General features: G+C 38.0%; 1 protein-coding gene across 1 annotated transcript in view; it reads right to left on the minus strand.

Moving 5' to 3' along the window:
- mRpL47 (mitochondrial ribosomal protein L47) overlaps positions 1–19,733 on the minus strand; it is a 64,646-nt gene extending 44,913 nt beyond the window's left edge. Inside the window, exon 1 of the mRNA XM_089096220.1 lies at positions 19,467–19,733. Within this exon, the coding sequence (XP_088952346.1) occupies positions 19,467–19,537 (71 nt within the window). The 5' untranslated portion in view covers positions 19,538–19,733. The remainder of the gene's footprint in view (positions 1–19,466) is intronic.
- Between the last annotated feature and the right edge of the window lie 217 nt (positions 19,734–19,950).

Raw genomic sequence — 19,950 nt, forward strand, 5'->3', positions numbered from 1 at the left:
TTTGTGTGTGTGTGTTTTTGTGAGTTTGAGTTTGTTTTTTTGTGTGTGTTAGTTTTTGTGTGTGTGTTAGTTTTTGTGTGTGTGTGTAAGTTTTTTTGTGTGTGTGTAAGTTTTTGTGTGATTTTAAGTTTTAGTGTGCATGTTAGTTTTTTAGTGTGTGTTTAAGTTTTTGTGTGTGTGTGTGTAAGTTTTTGTGTGTCTAAGCTTTTGTGTGTGTGTGTAAGTTTTGGTGTGTGTGTGTGAGTTTTCGTGTTTGTGTGTAAGTTTGTGTGTGTGTGTGTGTGTGTGTGTGTAAGTTTTTGTGTGTGTGTAAGTTTTTGTGTGCATGTATGGGACCGGGGGAGGACCTTTGGGGCCCAGGGAGGGCGTTTGGGGATCCGGGGGCCCTTGAGGATTGAGTGGTCTTTTGGGAGCCCGGGGGACCTTTGGGGACCGGGGGAGGGCCTTTGGGAGCCCAGTGGACCTTTGGGGACCGAGAGAGGACTTTTGAGGGTCCGGGGGACCCTTGGGGGCCGGTTGGCCCTTTGGGAGCCCGGGGGACCTTTGAGGAATAGTGGAGGGCCTTTGGGGGTCTGAGGAGGGCGTTTGGTGGATAACATTTCTAAATTTTTACTTTTTAGTTTACTTTTTTTTTGCAGCGCATCCCTGCGGCGCATCCTGCGGCGCTTTCCTGCGGTGCCTCCCTGCGGCGCATCCCCTGCGGCGCTTTCCTGACCCGCGGCGCATCCCTGCGGCACATCCTGTGGCGCTTTCCTGGCCCATGGCGCATCCCGGCGGCGCTTCTCTGGTCCGGGACCTTTGGGGGCCGGGGGAGGGCCTTTGGGGCACAGGGAGGGCGTTTGGGGCACTGGGAGGGCCTTTGGGGGTCTGGGGGGGCCTTTGGGGCGCCGGTGGCCCTTTGGGAGCTTGGGGGGCCTTTGAGGGTCCGGGGGGACCCTTGGGGGCCGGTTGGCCCTTTGGGAGTCCGGGGGACCTTTGGGGCGCCGGGTGGGCCTTTGGGGCCCAGGGAGGGCGTTTGAGGGTCCGGGACCTTTGGGGACCGGGTGGTCCGTTGGGGGCCCGGGGGAGCTTTGAGGACCAGGGGAGGACCTTTGGGAGCTTGGGGGGCCTTTGAGGACCGGGGACTTCCTTCGGGTTCGGGGTAGGAGGATTGGAACCCTTTGGGGTTGGGTTAGAGGACCTCACAACACTGTTCAAATGAAACTTGTGTATTATAACGACCACACTCAAAACCTCTTCAAAAATCTTCTTTTAAAATGTCTCTATCTGTTTCGCCGAAATAGTTCCATAACCTGTCTAAAACGGTTTCGCCCAAATAATCCCTAAACGTAAATTCAGCGTATTCCTTTGTTATTGGCATCTCTGCACTAACGCATTTCAAATTAATAAGAAACCTTTTCGCGCGCTAATACAATTCGTCGCTAAGATGTTTCTTGCCTAATTGTTTCCATGGCCTTTGGTTATTAATATCCTTTGGAGTTCGACCAGTAGAACTGTTCCCGAGGCAAAGACATTAATGATTTGGATCTATTCCTGGAGAAATGTTTCTAGGCGAAAATTTTTAAAGTCTGACAGATGATGTCATTGATTGATTGATCTGTCAAGAAAGGGGAAATTAATTTGTTGTTTCTATGGGGAATTATTGATTCACGATAGGTGAATTGAGGTCGACAGCACAGGTGTTCCAAGGTCGATGTTGTTGTTGTTGTAAGTGCACGCTCTCAGCGAATGTCAAGGTCGTTGTTGTTGTTGACACACTTTGAAATTTAGGTCATTGACCCCATTAACCACGTGTTCTCCCTAGGGAGGCTATGCCCATATTAGGACCATAAACCACGTGGTGATCGTGGGAGTTTTAAAAAAAAGTGTCCGGATCGGGATTCGAAGGGGTGGTGTAATCGTGGGAGTCGGACCCCCTCCTCTACTATTGTGCCAACATTGTTCTTATATACCCCCAGGGCATAACTTAAAACCCTTGCCCTGAGGGCTGTGGGGAAGTGTCCTCCTCATAAAAATAATTCCTATGTGGAAATCAACTACGCTGAACAAAATGGCCAGAATATCTTGTAAATAAAAATGGGATTTGAGGAAGACTTAAATCTATTCTTTTATAGGTGCGACGCTGGGGACTAGTGGTACTTGTAATAGCAGTGGTACCAAAAACATATCAAACTCTGTAATTAAAACCTTGGATTTCCCGTGAGTTTAGCTTAAAACCCCATCCCTAAAGGTTGTTTTTTTTTGGGGGGGGGGTTTCAATTTCAAAAACCAATATTTAATAACCTAAGACTACGCTAAAAGACATGGCTATCTCAAACATTTTGATTCAATGTATTTGGAGAAATGGTGAGTTTGAGACGGGGGTTAAGTGCCCTTCAATCACTTTCGACTATAAAAAAGGGCACTATCCCTTTTAATTTCCAATCAAATGAGCCATTTTGAATTTTCTTCAACAAAACTTTCTATAAAAGCCTTATATGCCCCCAGTGCATAACTTACAACCTTTGCCCTGAGGGTTGTAGGGGGGAGGGTTGTCATCCTCAAAGACCTAATTTCCAGAACTTTCAACAACGTTGAAAAAAATGAATATTTAAAAATTTTGATTGCATGTGTTTGGGGAAATGGTGGGCGTGAGAGGGGGTTAGTTGCTCTTCAATCACTTTCGACTATTCAAAAGGACACTACCCCTTTGTTTTTCTAATCGAATGAGCCTTTTTTGAAGTTTCTACGACAACATTTTCTATAAAAACCTTATATGCCTCCAGGGCATAAATTACAACCCTTGACCTGAGGAATGTGGGGGGGGGGGGTGTCATCATCAAAGACCTAATTTCCAGAACTTTCAACTACGTTGAACAGAATGGCTATCTCAAAATTTTGATTGGATGTGTTTGGGAAAAAGGTGGGCGTGAGAGGGGGAATAGTTGCCTTCCAATCACTTTCAACCATTAAAAAGGGCACTAGCCCTTCGTTTTTCAAATCGAATGAGCCTATTTTGAAGTTTCTACGACAAAACTTCTTAAAAAAACCTTATATTCCCCCAGGGCATAACTTACAATCCTTGCCCTGAGGGATGTTGAGGAGCGTCCTCCTCAAAAACATAACTTTTATCAGCAAATCAACTACGCGTGGAAGGTGTGTTAGTTGCCTTTCCGATAATTTTCGATTATTAAAAAGGGCATAGGCCACTCCAATTTCCAATTGAATGAGCCATTTTCGAAGTTTCTACGACAACTTCTTCGAAACAAAGTGCCGTGGTCTAAAGGAAAAAAAAATAATACATTGTGCCAACATCGTTCTAATATGCACCCAGGGCATAACTTAAAACCCTTGCCCGGAGGGCTGTCGGGGAGCATCCTCCTCAAAAAGATAATTCCTATGTGGAAATCAACTACGCTGAACAAAATGGCTATCTCAAAATTTTGATTGTATGTCTTTGGGGAAATGGTTGGCGTGGAAGGGGTGTTAGTTGCCTTCCAGTCACTTTCGAATATTAAAAAGGGCACTAGCCGTTCCAATTTCCAATCGAATGAGCCCTTTTCCAAGTATCTACGACAAATCCTTCGATACGAAGTGCCCAGGTATGGAAAAAAAAATATAATACATTGTGCCAATATCGTTCTTAACTTTTTTCGACTTGCACTAATATTCAAAGATAATTGAAGGATTTTGTGATAAGGTATTCGAAGTTTTGTATACAGTAATTTTGATGAATAATGAAGAAGACCAGCGTCCAGCCAGCGACTCGCAAAGTTTCTACCTCATGAATAGGTAGAATATCTTGTAAATAAACATGTGATTTGAGGAATGCTCAAATCTATTCTTTTATAGGTGCGACGCCGGGGACTAGTGGTAATCGTAATAGTAGAGGTAGCACAAGAATATTAAACTTTATAATAAAACCTTATATGCCCCCAGGTCATGACTTAAAACCTTTGCCCATAGGGTTTTTTTTGTTGGGGGGGGGGGGGGTCATCCTCAAAGACCTAATTTCCAGAACCTGAAACTACGTTAAACAAAATGGCTATCTCAAAAATTTTGATTCAATGTGTTTGGGGAAATGGTGGGTGTGAAAGGGGGGTTAGTTGCCCTTCAATCACTTTCGACTATTAAAAAGGGCACTAGCCCTTTCAATTTCCAAGCAAATGAGCCCTTTTGAAGTGTCTACGACAAAAATTTCTAGGAAAGCCTTACATCCCAAAAGGGCATAACTTTAAAACATTGCCTTGGGGATTGTAGGGGGAGGGTTATCATCCTCAAAGACCTAATTTCCAGAGCTTTCAACTACGTTGAAAAAAATGAATATCTCAAAATTTTGATTGCATGTGTTTGGGAAAATGGTGGGCGTGAGAAGGGGGTTAGTTGCTCTTCAATCACTTTCGACTATTAAAAAGGGCTCTACCCCTTTCAATTTAAAAAAGAATGAGCCCTTTTTGAAGTTTCTACGACAACAGTTTCTATAAAAAACCTTACATGTCCCCATGACACAACTTATAACCTTTGCCCTGAGGGCTGTGGGGGAGTGTCTTCCTCAAAAACATAGTTTCTATCTGAAAATAAACTACGTTAAACAAAATGGCTATCTCAAAATTTCGATTCAATGTGTTTGGGGAAATGGTAGGTGTGAAAGGGGTGCTAATTGTCCTTCAATCACTTTGACTATAAAAAAGAGCAGTAGCTATTTTAAGTTCTAAGCATTTAAGCCCTTTTGAAGTTTCTATAACAAAACTTTCTATAAAACCCTTATATCCCCCTAGTGAATAACTTACAAACTTTGCCCTGAGGGTTGTAGGGGGGAGGCTTAACATCCTCAAAGACCTAATTTCCAAAACTTTCAACAACGTTGAACAAAATGAATATCTCAAAATTTTGATTGCATGTGTTTGGGAAAATGGTGGGCGTGCGAGGAGGGTTAGTTGCTCTTCAATCACTTTCGACTATTAAAAAGGGCACTAGCCCGTTGTTTTTCTAATCGAATGAGCCTTTTTTGAAGTTTCTACGACAACGATTTCTATAAAAACCTTATATGCCCTAGGGCATAATTTACAACCCTTGCCCTGAGGGCTGTGGGGGAGTGTCCTCCTCAAAAACATAACTTCTATCTGGAAATCAACTGCGCTGAACAAAATGACTATCTCAAAATTTTGATTGGATGTGTTTCGGTAAATGGTGGGCGTGGAAGGGGTGTTAGTTGCCTTTCCGATCATTTTCGACTATTAAAAAGGGCACAGGCCACTCCAATTTTCAATTGAATGAGCCCTTTTCGAAGTTTCTACGACAACTTCTTCGACACAAAGTGCCCTGGTCTAAAGGAAAAAACAAAATAATACATTGTGCCAACATCGTTCTTATATGCCCCCAGGGCACAGCTTAAACCCCTTGGCCTGAGGGCTGTGGGGGAGTGTCCTCCTCAAAAACATAATTTCTATCTGGAAATCAACTACGCCGAACAAAATGGCTATCTCAAAATTTTGATTGGATGTGTTTGGGGAAATGGTGGGCGTGGAAGGAATGTTAGTTGCCTTCCAATCACTTTTGACTATTAAAAAGGGCACTAGCCGTTCCAATTTCCAATCGAATTAGCCCTTTTCCAAGTATCTACGACAAATCCTTCGATACGAAGTGCCCAGGTATGAAAAAAAAAATATAATACATTGTGCCAGTATCGTTCTTAACTTTTTTCGACTTGCACTAATATTCAAAGATAAATGATGGATTTTGTGATACGGTATTCGAAGTTTTGTATACAGTAATTTTGAGGAATAATGAAGAAGACCAGCGTCCAGCCAGCGACTCGCAAAGTTTCTACCTCATGAATAGGTAGAATATCTTGTAAGTAAAAATGAGATTTGAGGAAGGCTCAAATCTATTCTCTTATAGGTTTGACGCCGGTGACTAGTGGTGATTGTAATAGCAGTAGTAGCATACAAATATTAAACCTTATAATATAAACCTTATATGCCCCCAGGGCATAACTTACAACCCTGGCCCAGAGGTTTTTTTTTGGGGGGGGGGGAGGGGTTCGTCCTCAAAGACCTAATTTCCAGAAATTGAAACTACGTTAAACAAAATTGCTATGTCAAAAATTTTGATTCAATGTGTTTGAGAAAATGGTGGATGTGAAAGGGGGGTTAGTTGCCCTTCAATCACTTTCGACTATTAAAAGGGGCACTAGCCCTTTCAATTTCCAATCAAATGAGGCCTTTTGAATTGTCTACGACAAAACTTTCTATAAAAGCCTTATATGCCCCCAAGGCATAACTTACAACCTTTACCCTTGGAGTTGTAGGGGGAGGGTTGTCAACCTCAAAGACCTAATTTCCAGAGTTTTAACTTACGCTGAACAAAATGAATGTCTCAAAATCTTGATTCTATGTGTTTGGTAAAATGGTGGGCGTGAGAGGAGGGTTAGTCGCCCTCCAATCACTTTCGACTATTGAAAAGGGCACTAGCCCTTTTTCTAATCGAATGAGCCTTTTTTGAAGTTTCTACGACAAGGATTTCTATAAAAACCTTATATGCCCCCAGGGCATAACTTACAACTCTTGCCCTGAGGGCTTTGGGGAGTGTCCTCCTCAAAAACATAACTTCTATCTGGAAATCAACTACGCTGAACAAAATGACTATCTAAAAATTTTGACAGGATGTGTTTCGGAAAATGGTGGGCGTGGAAGGGGTTAGTTGCCTTTCCGAGCATTTTCAACTATTAAAAAGGGCACAGGCCACTCCAATTTTCAATTGAATGAGCCCTCTTCGAAGTTTCTACGACAACTTCTTTGATACAAAGTGCCCTGGTCTAAAGAAAAAAAAACGAATAATACATTGTGCCAACATCGTTCTAATATGCACCCAGGGCATAACTTAAAACCCTTGCCCTGAGGCCTGTGGGGGAGTTTCCTCCGCAAAAACATAATTCCTATGTGGAAATCAACTACGCTGAACAAAACGGCTATCTCAAAATTTTGATTGTATGTGTTTGGGGAAAAGGTGGGTGTAGAAGGGGGGTTAGTTACCTTCCAATGACTTTCGACTATGAAAAATGGCACTAGTCGTTCCAATTTCCAATCGAATGAGCCCTTTTCCAAGTATCTACGACAAATCCTTCGATACGAAGTGCCCTGGTATGAAAAAAAAATAATACATTGTGCCAATATCGTTCTTAACTTTTTTCGACTTGCACAAATATTCAAATATAAATGATGGATTTCGTGATACGGTATTCGAAGTTTTGTATACAGTAATTTTCGAGGAATAATAATACTACTAATTTTTATTTTGTAATTCTGTTAGAAATACATAGCTCTTAGATATTTCAACTATTCTGTAAGGACTCTGATAGGCCAAAGCCATTTTGTTTTTACCAGATTTCTACTTCTCTTGATGAATAATGAAGAAGACCAGCGTCCAGCCATCGAATCGCAAAGTTCCTACCTCATGAATAGGTAGAATATCTTGTAAATAAAAATGGGATTTGAACAAGGCTCAAATCTATTCTCTTATAGGTGCGACGCCGGTGACTAGTGGTAATTGTAATAGCAGTTGTAGCATACAAATATTAAACCTTATAATAAAAACCTTATATGCCCCCAGGGCATAACTTACAAACCTTGCCCTGATGGTTGTTTTTTTTCGGGGGGGGGGGGGTCATCCTCAAAGACCTAATTTCCAGAACCTGAAACTACGTTAAACAAAATGGCTATCTAAAAAATGTTGATTCAATGTGTTTGGGGAAATGGTGGGTGTGAGAGGGGGGTTAGTTGCCCTTAGGAGCCCTTTTTGAAGTTTCTACGACAACTCTTTCTATAAAAACCTCATATGCCCCCACGGCATAACTTAAAACCTTTGCCCTAAGGGCTATGGGGTGGTTGTCATCCAGAAAGACCTAATTTCCAGAAATGTCAACAACGATGAAAAAATGGCTATCTAAAAATTTTGATTGTATGTATTTGGGGAAAAGGTGGGCATGAGAGGGGGGCTAGTTGCCCTCCAATCACTTTCGAGTATTAAAAAGGGCACTAGCCCTTTGAATTTCCAATCGAATGAGACCTTTTTGAAGTTTCTACGATAAAGTTTTCAATGAAAACCTTATTTGCCCCCAGGGCATAACTTATAACCCTTGCCCTGAAGACTGTGGGGGGAATGTCCGGCTCAAAGGTATAATTTCCAGAATTTACAACTACTTTGAACAAAATTGCTATCTCAAAATTTTGATTGGATGTGTTTGGATAAATGGTGGGCGTGAGAGGGGGGTTAGTTGCCCTCCAATCCCTTTCGACAATTAAAAATGCCACTAGCCCTTTTAATGTCCAATCGAATGAGCCCTTTTCTAAGTTTCTAAGACAAAGCTTTCAATGAAAACCTTATATGCCCCCCCAGGGCATAACTTAAAACCCTTGCCCTGAAGACTGTGGGGGGAATGTCCTGCACAAAGGTATGATTTTCAGAACTTTCAACTACGTTTAACAAAATGGCTATCTCAAAATTTTGATTGGATGTGATGGGGAAAATGGTAGGCGAGGAATGGGTGTTAGTTGCCTTCCAATCACTTTCGACTATTAAAAAGGGCACGAGTCATTTAAGTTTCCAATTGAATAAGCTCTTTTTGGAGTTTTTACGACAACTTTTTCTATAAAAACCTTATATGCCCCCGAAGGCATAACTTACACCTCTTACCCTGAGGACTATGGGGGGGGTGTCATCCTCAAAGACCTAATTTCCAGAACTTTCAACTACGTTGAACAGAATGGCTATCTCAAAATTTTGATTGGATGTGTTTGGCGAAAAGTTGGGCGTGAGAGGGGGTTAGTTGCCCTCCAATCACTTTCAACTATTAAAAAAGGCACTAGCCTTTTGTTTTTCTAATCGAATGAGCCTTTTTTGAAGTTTCTACGACAACGATTTCTATAAAAGCCTTATATGCCCCCAGGGCATAACTTACGAACCTTTCCCTGAGGGCTGTGGGGGAGTGTCCTCCTCAAAAACATAACTTCTATCCGGAAATCAGCTACGCTGAACAAAATGGCTATCTTAAAATTTTGATTGGATGTGTTTGGGGAAATGGTGGGCATGGAAGGGGTGTTCCTTGCCTTTCCGATCATTTTCGACTATTAAAAGGGCACAGGCCACTCCAATTTTCAATTGAATGAGCCCTTTTCGAAATTTCTACGACAACTTCTTCGACACAAAGTGCCCTGGTCTAAAGGAAAAAGCAAAATAATACATTGTGCCAACATCGTTCTTATATGCCCCCAGGGCATAACTTAAAACCCTTGCCCTGACGGCTGTGGGGGAGTGTCCTCCTCAAAAACATATTTCCTATGTGGAAATCAACTACGCTGAACAAAATGGCTATCTCAAAATTTTGATTGGATGTGTTTGTGGAAATGGTGGGCGTGGAAGGGGTGTTAGTTGCCTTCCAATCACTTTCGACTATTAAAAAGGAAACTAGCTGTTATAATTTCCAATCGAATGAGCCCTTTTCCAAGTTTCTACGACAAATACTTCGATACGAAGTGCCCTGGTATGAAAAAAAATAATACATTGTGCCAATATCGTTCTTAACTTTTTTCGATTTGCACTAATATTCAAAGACAAATGATGAATTTTGTGATACGGTATTCGAAGTTTTGTATACAGTAATTTTCGAGGAATAAAATTACTACTAATTTTGATTATTAATCCTGTTAGAAATACATAGCTCTTAGATATTTCAACTATTCTGTAAGGATTCTGAAAGGCCAAAGCCATTTTGTTTTTACCAGATTTGTACTTCTCTTGATGAATAATGAAGAGGACCAGCGACTCGCAAAGTTTCTACCTCATGAATAGGTAGAATATCTTGTAAATAAAAATGGGATTTGAGGAATGCTCAAATCTATTCTCTTATAGGTGCGACGCTGGGGAATAGTGGTAATTCTATATCAGTGGTAGCATACAAGTATTAAACATTATAATAAAAACCTTGTATGCCCCCAGGACATAACTTACAACCCATGTCCTTAGGGTTTTTTTGGGGAGGGGTTGTCATCCTCAAAGACCTAATTTCCAGAACTTGAAACTACGTTAAACAAAATGGCTATCTCAAAAATTTTGATTCAATGTATTTGGAGAAATGGTGAGTTTGAAACGGGGGTTAGTTGCCCTTCAATCACTTTCGACTATTAAAAAGGGTGCTAGCCCTTTCAATTTCCAATCAAATGAGGCCTTTTGAAGTTTCTAAGACAACACTTTCTATAAAAGCCTCATATGACCCCAGGGCATTACAACCATTGCCCTGAGGGTTTTAGGGGGGAGGGTTGTCATCCTCAAAGACCTAATTTCCAGAGCTTTCAACAACGTTGAAAAAAATGAATATCTCGAAAATTTTGATTGGATGTGTTTGGGAAAATGGTGGGCGTGCGAGGGGGGTTAGTTGCTCTTCAATCACTTTCGACAATTAAAAAGGGCTCTACCCCTTTCAATTTCAAAACCAATGAGCCCTTTTTGAAGTTTCTACGACAACGCTTTCTATAAAAAAAACTTATATGCCCCCAGGACAAAACTTACAACCCTTGCTCTAAGAGCTGTTGGGGAGTGTCCTCCTCAAAAACATAATTTCTATTTGGAAATCAATTATGCTGAACAAAATGGCTATCTCAGAATTTTCATTGAATGTGTTTGGGGAAATGGTGGGCGTGGATGGCGTGTTAGTTGTCTTCCAATCACTTTCGACTATGAAAAGGGGCAGTAGCCATTCCAGTTTCCTATTGAATAAGCCTTTTTCGAAGTTTATACGAAAACTTCTTGCATGCGAACTGCATTGCTCTAAAGGAAAAAAATAATAAATAATACATTGTGCCAACATCGTTCTTATATGCCCCTAGGGCATAACTTAAAACCCTTACCCTGAGGTTTGTGGGGGAGTTTCCTCCTCAAAAAATATATTTCCTATCTGGAAATCAACTATGCTGAACAAAATAGATATCTCAAAATTTTGATTGGATGTGTTTGGGGAAATGGTCGGCGTGGAAGGGGTGTTAGTTGCCTTCCAATCGCTTTCGACTATTAAAAAGGGCACAAGCCACTCCAATTTCCAATCGAATGAGCCATTTTCGAAGTTTCTATGACAACTCCTTCGATACGAAGTGCCCTGGTATGAGAAAATAAATACATTGTGCACACATCGTTCTTTACTTAGGCAGCGCGATTGCGCTGCCTATGATTGTAGCTATTTTAGGAGAGGCTCAGTAAAGGTCTTGATAATGGGCTCTTTGCTACCTAAGAAACTAGCAGCTTTACATGAACTAAAATCTTTAGGAATGGATCCAGAGCCTAACCTATGCCCAAAGAGAATCTTTTAAAGTACCGTACCAATCTCAACTCTTTCCAACTCCAAAGGGCACTGAACTGTGGCAATCTTTTTGTTAGAAAAACGAAGCTTTCACAGATAGAAACACAACATATATTAAGCCCAAAGAAAGTGCATTTATTTAGGCTTGGTTCCTCTACAATTTCAATTGGCAGTTATCTGTTACCTTGTGGTTAGTGGTCTGATTTCTATCAGTAATTCACTTTCTTAGAGAAATCTTTCAGTAACTTAACTAACACTTATCTGTTAGCTTCCAAAATCACAATTCCTGTCAAACAATTTTTGTTTGGATGGTAGAAACCCTGCTAAAACCTGGGGTTAGACAAAAAATTCAATACAATATAAAGTACTAAGTACATTTATTATATTCTAGTAATATGCAAAATACAAATTAGGAATTAAAAATGAAAACTCAAATTAGTTATCAGGTTAATTTTTGTGTTGCTTTCGCCAATTGTTCACACAAATGAACAAATCTTGTCTTACTAATAAATAAATAATGCTTCCAATTTCATAGATCAAACTAAGCAATTTGGACCTGTAACAAAAAAAATTAAAGACTGCATGAAACTACAAAGAGCGTGATACTCTTGTGTGTATTCATTTTGCTTGAGACGAAGTTGATTCATGTATTCATAATAAAGACTGATTTGCATTTTGCTTGATCAAGCAAATCCAGCAAGGGTTTAAAGTACAAGGCTAATTCAAGGCAACTACTTACTTCTCAACAAGAGTCATACACCATTGGAATCGCTGTCAGCACTCTCTCTGCCTAACCTTTCAAATACCATCTTGACGGGCACTGGGAGAAGAAGCAGTGGAAGTTCAAATGGGAGACATCAACTCGAGGACACTACAGACGTGGAGGACTTTAAAACTCCTAAATGGATTATGGTGATAATTTGGGCTTTGGGATCATCTCTGAGAGGTGCATAGTAAATTCGTAATTTACAAGATGATTTAGCTTGGATACATCAAGTCTTTTCCTCTGCTCTTTCATAGTTCAATAATCATTTCTGGGGGAAATTCCAATTTGAGCCCTTAATGGGGCCCCAAAAGGTAAGACAATCAATAATTTCCAAAAATTTTAAAACACCTTTTTTATATAAAAAAAAGCCGTCTAGTGAGAAAAAGTTACCATTCGCAGCAAAGTTATTTTCAAAACAAACTTACCACAATTTTTAAAAAGAGCTGGCAATCCTTCAAAAATGGCATCAGTAAAATTAACATCATTTTGAGGGGTTTTCTAGCTTTAATTAATAATAATAATAACAATTTATTTATAACCCACTTTTATACAAAACAAGAAGAATAAATTACAACAAAAAGGAAGAAAAATCAAATACACAGATACAAAGATAACTTAAACCTTAATCACAGACAAAAAAAAACACGGATAATATTATGGTATGGGCCTAGGGACAAAAAGGCATGTCTTGTTAAATTAGTACTAAGCAATTCAAACAATTGGATAATGTCGGTAGCACCATACTTCTCAATGCTACGTGTATTACAATATGAAGTGGGAAGGTACAGTAAAAATTTGCAATACCTAAAATAAGCAACACAGATCTGGCGCAAATCATTCTTATTCAATAACGAATACATTCCACTTAAAAACAAGACAGAATGGTCAAAATATGTGGAACACATTTTAGCTAAAGCTCGGCATGAATATTTTCCACAGTTAGGTACAATTTTCACATATTCAATCTTCAACTTTTCTTTAACATCTCTCAGAACCTGAAGTCACTAAAACGTGAGTGTAGAACAAATACTACTTTCTAACCACCATAAATTTGCAATGTTGCAAATTACTGAGAATCCACAGGACAAATTATGAGCTGATAATTTGGGATTGAAAACTAAATATTTGCATTTATGAACATTCGAAAATAGACCAATGTCCCAAAACATCATAGAGATACGTTGCACAAATAATGCCAAAATGGACTTGGTTCAGCTTAAAACTAGCAGGTCGTCCGCATACACAATATAACACAAATCAGATAAATCATAAAATACGAAAGCTTGAAACTTAGTAACACAGTTGAATTCAAGCATTAAATAGATAAGGAGATAGCACTCCAACCCATTGTACTCCAGATTGAACTGGTATATTACCATAGCACCCAGCACCAGATTTTAAACAAAGAAACGAATTACTATATCAAAATTTAAGTACATGTATGACAATCACTCCAAACTCTGACAAAGAGTGCCACACTTTTGCATGGCAAATACTATCAAAAGCTTTAGACAAATTTAAAACGCAAATATGTGATTCACAACTTTTAGAGTGGGCGTCATAAAGAATTGAAGCTAAAACCTTATGCACATGTTGGCACCTCATATGAGGTTAAAACCCAAATTGGTTTGAGTCTCTTGCAGTTTGTTCAATAATATATGGAAGCAGAACATATTCAAAATCTTACTAATACTGCAAGCAATAGTGATGGGCCTATATGAACTGCAATCAAAAGGGTCTCTTCCACGTTTAAGAATCAAAGTTACCGTTCCACAAAGGAAGGAGTCAGGCACCATTGACAAACATAAACAGAACTGAAAAAGTAACTAGAGCTGAGCAACTAGTGCCAGACAATCACAATGTAAATGCTGAGTGCTAATCCTATCAAGGTCACTCAATTTAGACTATAGTTTAAGCATACAATTAACAATACTTTTAGTTGATACAGGAATAACATGACGTTACCGCAAAACTTTAGGTGGCAAAAATTTAGAAACTAAGCACTGAAAATGATATTGAACACTATACTCAATCTTACAAAAAATATTTTTATAATGCCTAAGCCAAGACGAATCTGAAATAACATCACTAGTCCCTAATGAATCAAATTTAGACGCATTAATGACTTCTTTCCATTGTACTGTACTTTTAGGGAACTCAGCACCATTAAATCAAACCAAACAAAGATACTGTTTAAACTCCGCTTTTGTCTTAATTTTTATACCAAACATTTGGCCTTGCAAGGGCCGCCCACACGCAATCCAAATACGAAGCCAGATTTTAACACCATTTTTGACGGTTTTAAAACCTGTGTCTTCTTTCTAAATAGGACTTCAAGTTTTGAGTTTAACCCGGACAGGGGGGACAGCCACATTTTTAGTTTGTTTTGTGCACTCAACTAAGCGAAGGTAATAAACATTCAGTTGCACTCTGGCTTGTGGCGAAAAAACGCTCGTGCACAGTAGATTAAAAGGGATCTTGACACAGGACAACAGAGCTAATAGGGTAGAAATATATAAAGGCCAATTGGCTTTGCTCTACTCTTGTTTCATACACCATTTTTTATAAGCAGTAGCACAAGGATCAGTCTGATCTATAATCAGATGGATCAGTGGTTAATGTCACAGTAAGGGAAAGAGAAAGGTAGTCAAAACCACATTTGTCTTTGTCAACATTAACAACAGAACAGGGAACATTGGCAGAGCAGATACAATGATAAATATTAGTCACAGTACAACTATTATGAATATAACTGTAATTAAGAGCTTTGGGTACTATGCAATAGCCAATTGGCAACGAATCTAAAACTAAGTTGGTACAAGAAGAGGAGCTATCAACATTACAATTGAAGTCACCTTTCACAAGCCACCAATACCCATGCTTTTCAATATTGCATAACAGAGTTTTAAGGGATGAACAGGCATTAGAAAACAAAGTAAGTTAAGCTAGACATTCTGATCACAGTAAAGATATACATTTATAGATACAAGGTGACTAAGTTGTATTGCCATAATATTAACAGAGGAATGAAAAAAGACATGTGACAAAGGAGTAGTTAATCATTTGATAACACATACAAGCCCCCCAGAGGGTTGGTCTTTTGTTTTGCAGGCATTGATGGTAAGCAAAATATGGTGGCTGCTTCTTTGTAGAGAGTTAATGGACATGGCAGGAAGTAAATGTTCTTGCAAGAAAAAATTGTCAAAATCATTCATTTTTTGATTTAATGAGCCATCTTTATCTTTTGCATCATTGATATTAAAAGAGCAGATTGAGACAGATAATTCAACAGTCATTTCCAAGTCCCACATGTGCTCAGGACATCATGTAGAATACAACATTGTAGACTATATGATGCATAACTAACCTCACAATTAGCGCATTTTTGATCAAAAACACAGAGGGAATCACAGGATGATACATGAGAGCCGGCACAGCAGCTGAATTTTGCTGGCTTATTGCATTTCGTTTTCATGTGGTTGGGAGATTGACAATTATGACAGCAGCAGGGCAGTGCAGGAATTCACAGACCCAGAAGTATTCATAACTAACCTTGAGCCTGAGTTGTAGGCTATTACTCTGGGCTACAGCACTAGCAAAGGTAACTTTCACAGCCAGGGATTTTCCCAAACGTTCAGTGTTAATGACCCCTTCACATTCCTTAAAAATTGTTGCATCATAATTAGTGGGCACCCCCTTAACAATGCCATGAAATTTCTTTTTGTGGATCATGATGTCACAGCTATTCAATATGGTTGGAACCGCATCACTGAAAATCTTTGCTGCAGATTGTCTAATCTGAACAAACAGCTTATCGCCAAAAGGCTTTATGCTGTGAATAGCTTCATGACCAGGAATTTTGTTAATGGGATGAGCTCATTTTGAAGGGTTGTCAAGTTAAGTATGCACTTTTGAAATGATAATGGTGGAGGTGCTTTCTGTATGGGGACTAGCATAAGGAATGGGAAGTGATGGAAGATTTAAATCATAAGCTGTTACCTTTTATTTGATGAAGTCAAGGGTACTATCCAGAGCACAAATTTGGAAGCAAGTTTATGATAAGCAACAGCAGGAATTACAGGCACTTCAGTGGGTGAAATAATTATGTACATTGCCACTATTAACTTCTCATTTTCTTACTTCCAAAGCAAATCAATCATATCTTTCACATGCCAAGCAGAGGCATTATCACCTTGTCTCCTTGGTGCTGTTTTGCTACTAGGGTGTATTTCTGTCCATAAATCAACTTTAGCATATTTAAGAATATTTTCAGGAAAAAAACTCCACTGCATGACTAATAATAACTTCATCATCAATACCTGATCGAATGTTTGATTGGATAAAACGAAGAATAGCTGAATGCGAAAACATTACTATTTTTGCTTAGCTCAGCCCAAAACAGTCTAGGTCCAAAACATAGCCAAAATTAATCCATTATCCAGTAAAAAAGTCCATCAAAATTTCAAATGTAATCATTAAAACCAGCATTAAAGTCCATATATATCTGCACTCTCAATGTTATAATATATTCCAAAGTTAATCCAGCTTAAAATTTAACTATTGTACATTGGTCAGATGCCAAATGAATATTGGATTTCTGCAAATTTGTTTTCAAAATAACATTTTACTGTTGAAACTAAGGAAAATGATAATTATCATTCTTGAATCAGCTGCAAATGACAATTTTTCTCACTAGCCAGTTTTTTCAGAAACATGTTTCTAAACTTTTGATTACTATGGGCTGAATATGCTGATAGTAATCAAAATGCATTTTCCTGCAGAAGTGATTATTGAACTATGAAACAGCATAAAAATGGCATCAATTGATATATTCATTTTCATCCTGGTTAAGTTACATTATGGTAAAATTCTAGACAAGCTACTTTTTGCTATCTAGGAAAGTGGGTAGGTTTGGTACATAAAAATTGTATTTATGAATTGAGGACCAAAGATATAGTCTGGAAAAGTATTGCCAAGCTACAAAGTTAACCCTTCTCTGATTTCTATGTCTTAGAAATTTACTTACTTGACAAGTATTAGAATTTTGACAAAACAACATTAGCCTATACCTTAATTTTCAGTTTCTTTTTCTCTGGTTTTGGTTTTGAAAATGCAATTCCCATTTCTTGAGTAGGATTTAAGCCATATTAATGTTTTTATTTGTTTTTTTTTTAATTTAGGATATGTGTTTGAAGATCTTTGAAACCTCATAAATTGGGATTCAGCAAAGCTCTGAAGCTGAAAATACTTTTGTTGTATGCCAATACCTCATTTTGTGTCAGTAATAGATTAAAAAAAAAATACAACACAAATTAAAACAATGCAAAGTGAATTAAGATTTTCTATTGCTAACCATATAAAGATTGAAGACAGGTTACAGAATTAAATAATATTAATTTGTAAAAAGAAAATTGAACAAAGTTAACATTAAAAAACAAAAATAATAAAAAAAAAACTATTACATGCATACAAAAAGCAAAAAACATATCCAATTAAAACAAAATAAACTACTGTATTCAATTAATTTATCAAAAACAAAATTAAAATTATTCACATTCTTATGAATCCATAGTGAAAGTTGTTGTGAGTTGGCTTTCTTACACAAAAAATTGGTCCAATGTTTACTGAACAGCTTTTCTTTTAACATAAAATAGCAATTGATATTTGTAGATACTGCCTGGGACACTTTAAAACTCCTTCTGCTGTCAAGATTGTTTCTTTTTTTAAATCTCCATAGCTTTGTCAATCAAACACAATCAAACATCAGAACTGAAAAGGCAAAAAATTATGTAGGAAATCTTAAATATCACATTTATTATATAAGTGAATGACCAGTCCTGGTCATAAGGAAACATGTTAATAAAATAATTCTTACTTCATAATATGCAAAATAATCCTAGTTAACAAATTTTCTAGCGGGAGCACCTTTATCCTCACTATTTTTACTGTTGCACAATTTTGTCTGTTTTCAAATAGTTTATATATGAAAGCTAAACACCATCACTGCCATCTACCAAAAAGATACAAATAGGCACATAGGATAAATTTACACTGAATTAGGTTGGATTAGTTAGATGGCTCTTGGGTGTTTCTTTTACAAACAATTTCAAGACTTGGAGAATAGACATAAAAATGAAAAATATGATTGAAAAAACTGGAAGAACAAGCAAAACAGGGAGGATAAAGGTGCTGCCCCTGGAAAATTTGTTAACTAAGATAATTTTGCATATTATGAAGTAAAAATTTTATTAGCATGTCTCCTTATGACCACAACTGGTCATTCACTTATACCTTTTTTTTAACAGATAATGAACAGCTTTTTTATTTTTTATGGCAGGGCGGTTTTTATAACTTACTGTTTTTTGTATCAATATTTTTACATTATTTTAAGGTACTTGTCAATTAGCTGGAACCCATGCAAAATATTATATATGGAAGATGCTTAAGAGACTAGTCAAACAGATTTCTTTCAACAGAGAATTGGATTGCAAACCATGGTTTGTCATTGTATTTACAATATTTAAACTTTTTTTTTTTGGGGGGGGGGGGGTAGGGGGAAATAAGGTACCTAGGTTAGGTTACATATTTAATATATGCTATGCTTTACTTTTTATCCCCTAATGTGCAAATATATAGCCCAAATTTGTTTCTATGCTTTACTCCTCACCCCCTAATGTGCAAATATATACCCCAAATTTTTTTCTAAACTATTATATTTTCATCAAGTGTTGTTTTATTTCAATAGCATTAACCAAACTTGACTTCTTGCATGGGTTCCAGCTAATTGACAAGTACCCATTTTAATTTGAACATATTTATTAGAACTTTTAACATTCACCAGATTTTAGATTAAAGTTATGACCATTCCTATTATCTACCTACATGCATAATTGTTGAGGTTCTCTTTAAATTGCTTATATTTCTTTGTTCACAAGTTTATTGAAGCAGCCTTTTAGCCTATGCACCCCACTAAGAAACATCCTGGATCTGTCCCTGGTTCTATGATTATCTACCTTCTACCTTCATCATTTTTTTTCAATAATGAAAAAGGCTTAAGCCACTTTTGTCTCTCACTCAGACTATCTGTCTTGGCTTTTTCCTCAATTAGCCATAGCCAGATGGCCATTTAGGGATTTTGTAAGGCCATTAAGTGATTTCTACTCCAAGATTTTTAAAGATCAGTGCCCTCTAGAGAGAGAAGGAGGGGAGGCAGGTAGGTAGTCTAATTGGAAATAGCCTACCATCCCAGGAAATAAATTAGTCTGCATATCCATCCCTGAATGTTTTGTAGCTTGTCTAGAAGTTTATCCTAAAAATTTATTGTAACAGATCTATCACTTTACACAGAATTTAATGATTAGGCTAGTTTACCTTGATATTTGGATGAGCTTCAGACTATTTGCAGCACTACACAGCCTTCTGATATTTGAAATTCTATTCATTTTAAGCAACTGCTGGGAACCTTCTACTAGATTTATCCAGCAGGAAGCTTTTATGCTCTTTGGCTTCTATCTATAGTCTCACTATCAAGAAGTGTCTCTCTTGTTATAAAGTCTCTCTACAAGTGCTACTTTAATTGAAGCAGCTCATTTCCTGTTTTCGTTTCACGTGCGCGCTTTTTGAGTTATTTGCTCAAGACGTCCCCGTAGTTTCCTGCTACATCGTTTTAAAATAAAAGGCCCATTTTTAGCACTAAGATCTTACATCTTTCTGCAAAGATTATGGTTTTTTTAACTAATCTTTGTTCTAAGATCTCACAGCTCACTGATGTTAGGACAACGTGTGAAAACTACCACTGTTCTGCCATATAGAACAATGATGCGAAAACATTCACGATACGCTCACCATTGTTCTG

This window comes from Artemia sp. Qi Xiang Cuo, chromosome 10, assembly GCF_049724085.1.
Source record: "Artemia sp. Qi Xiang Cuo chromosome 10, ASM4972408v1, whole genome shotgun sequence".
NCBI lineage: Eukaryota > Metazoa > Arthropoda > Branchiopoda > Anostraca > Artemiidae > Artemia > Artemia sp. Qi Xiang Cuo.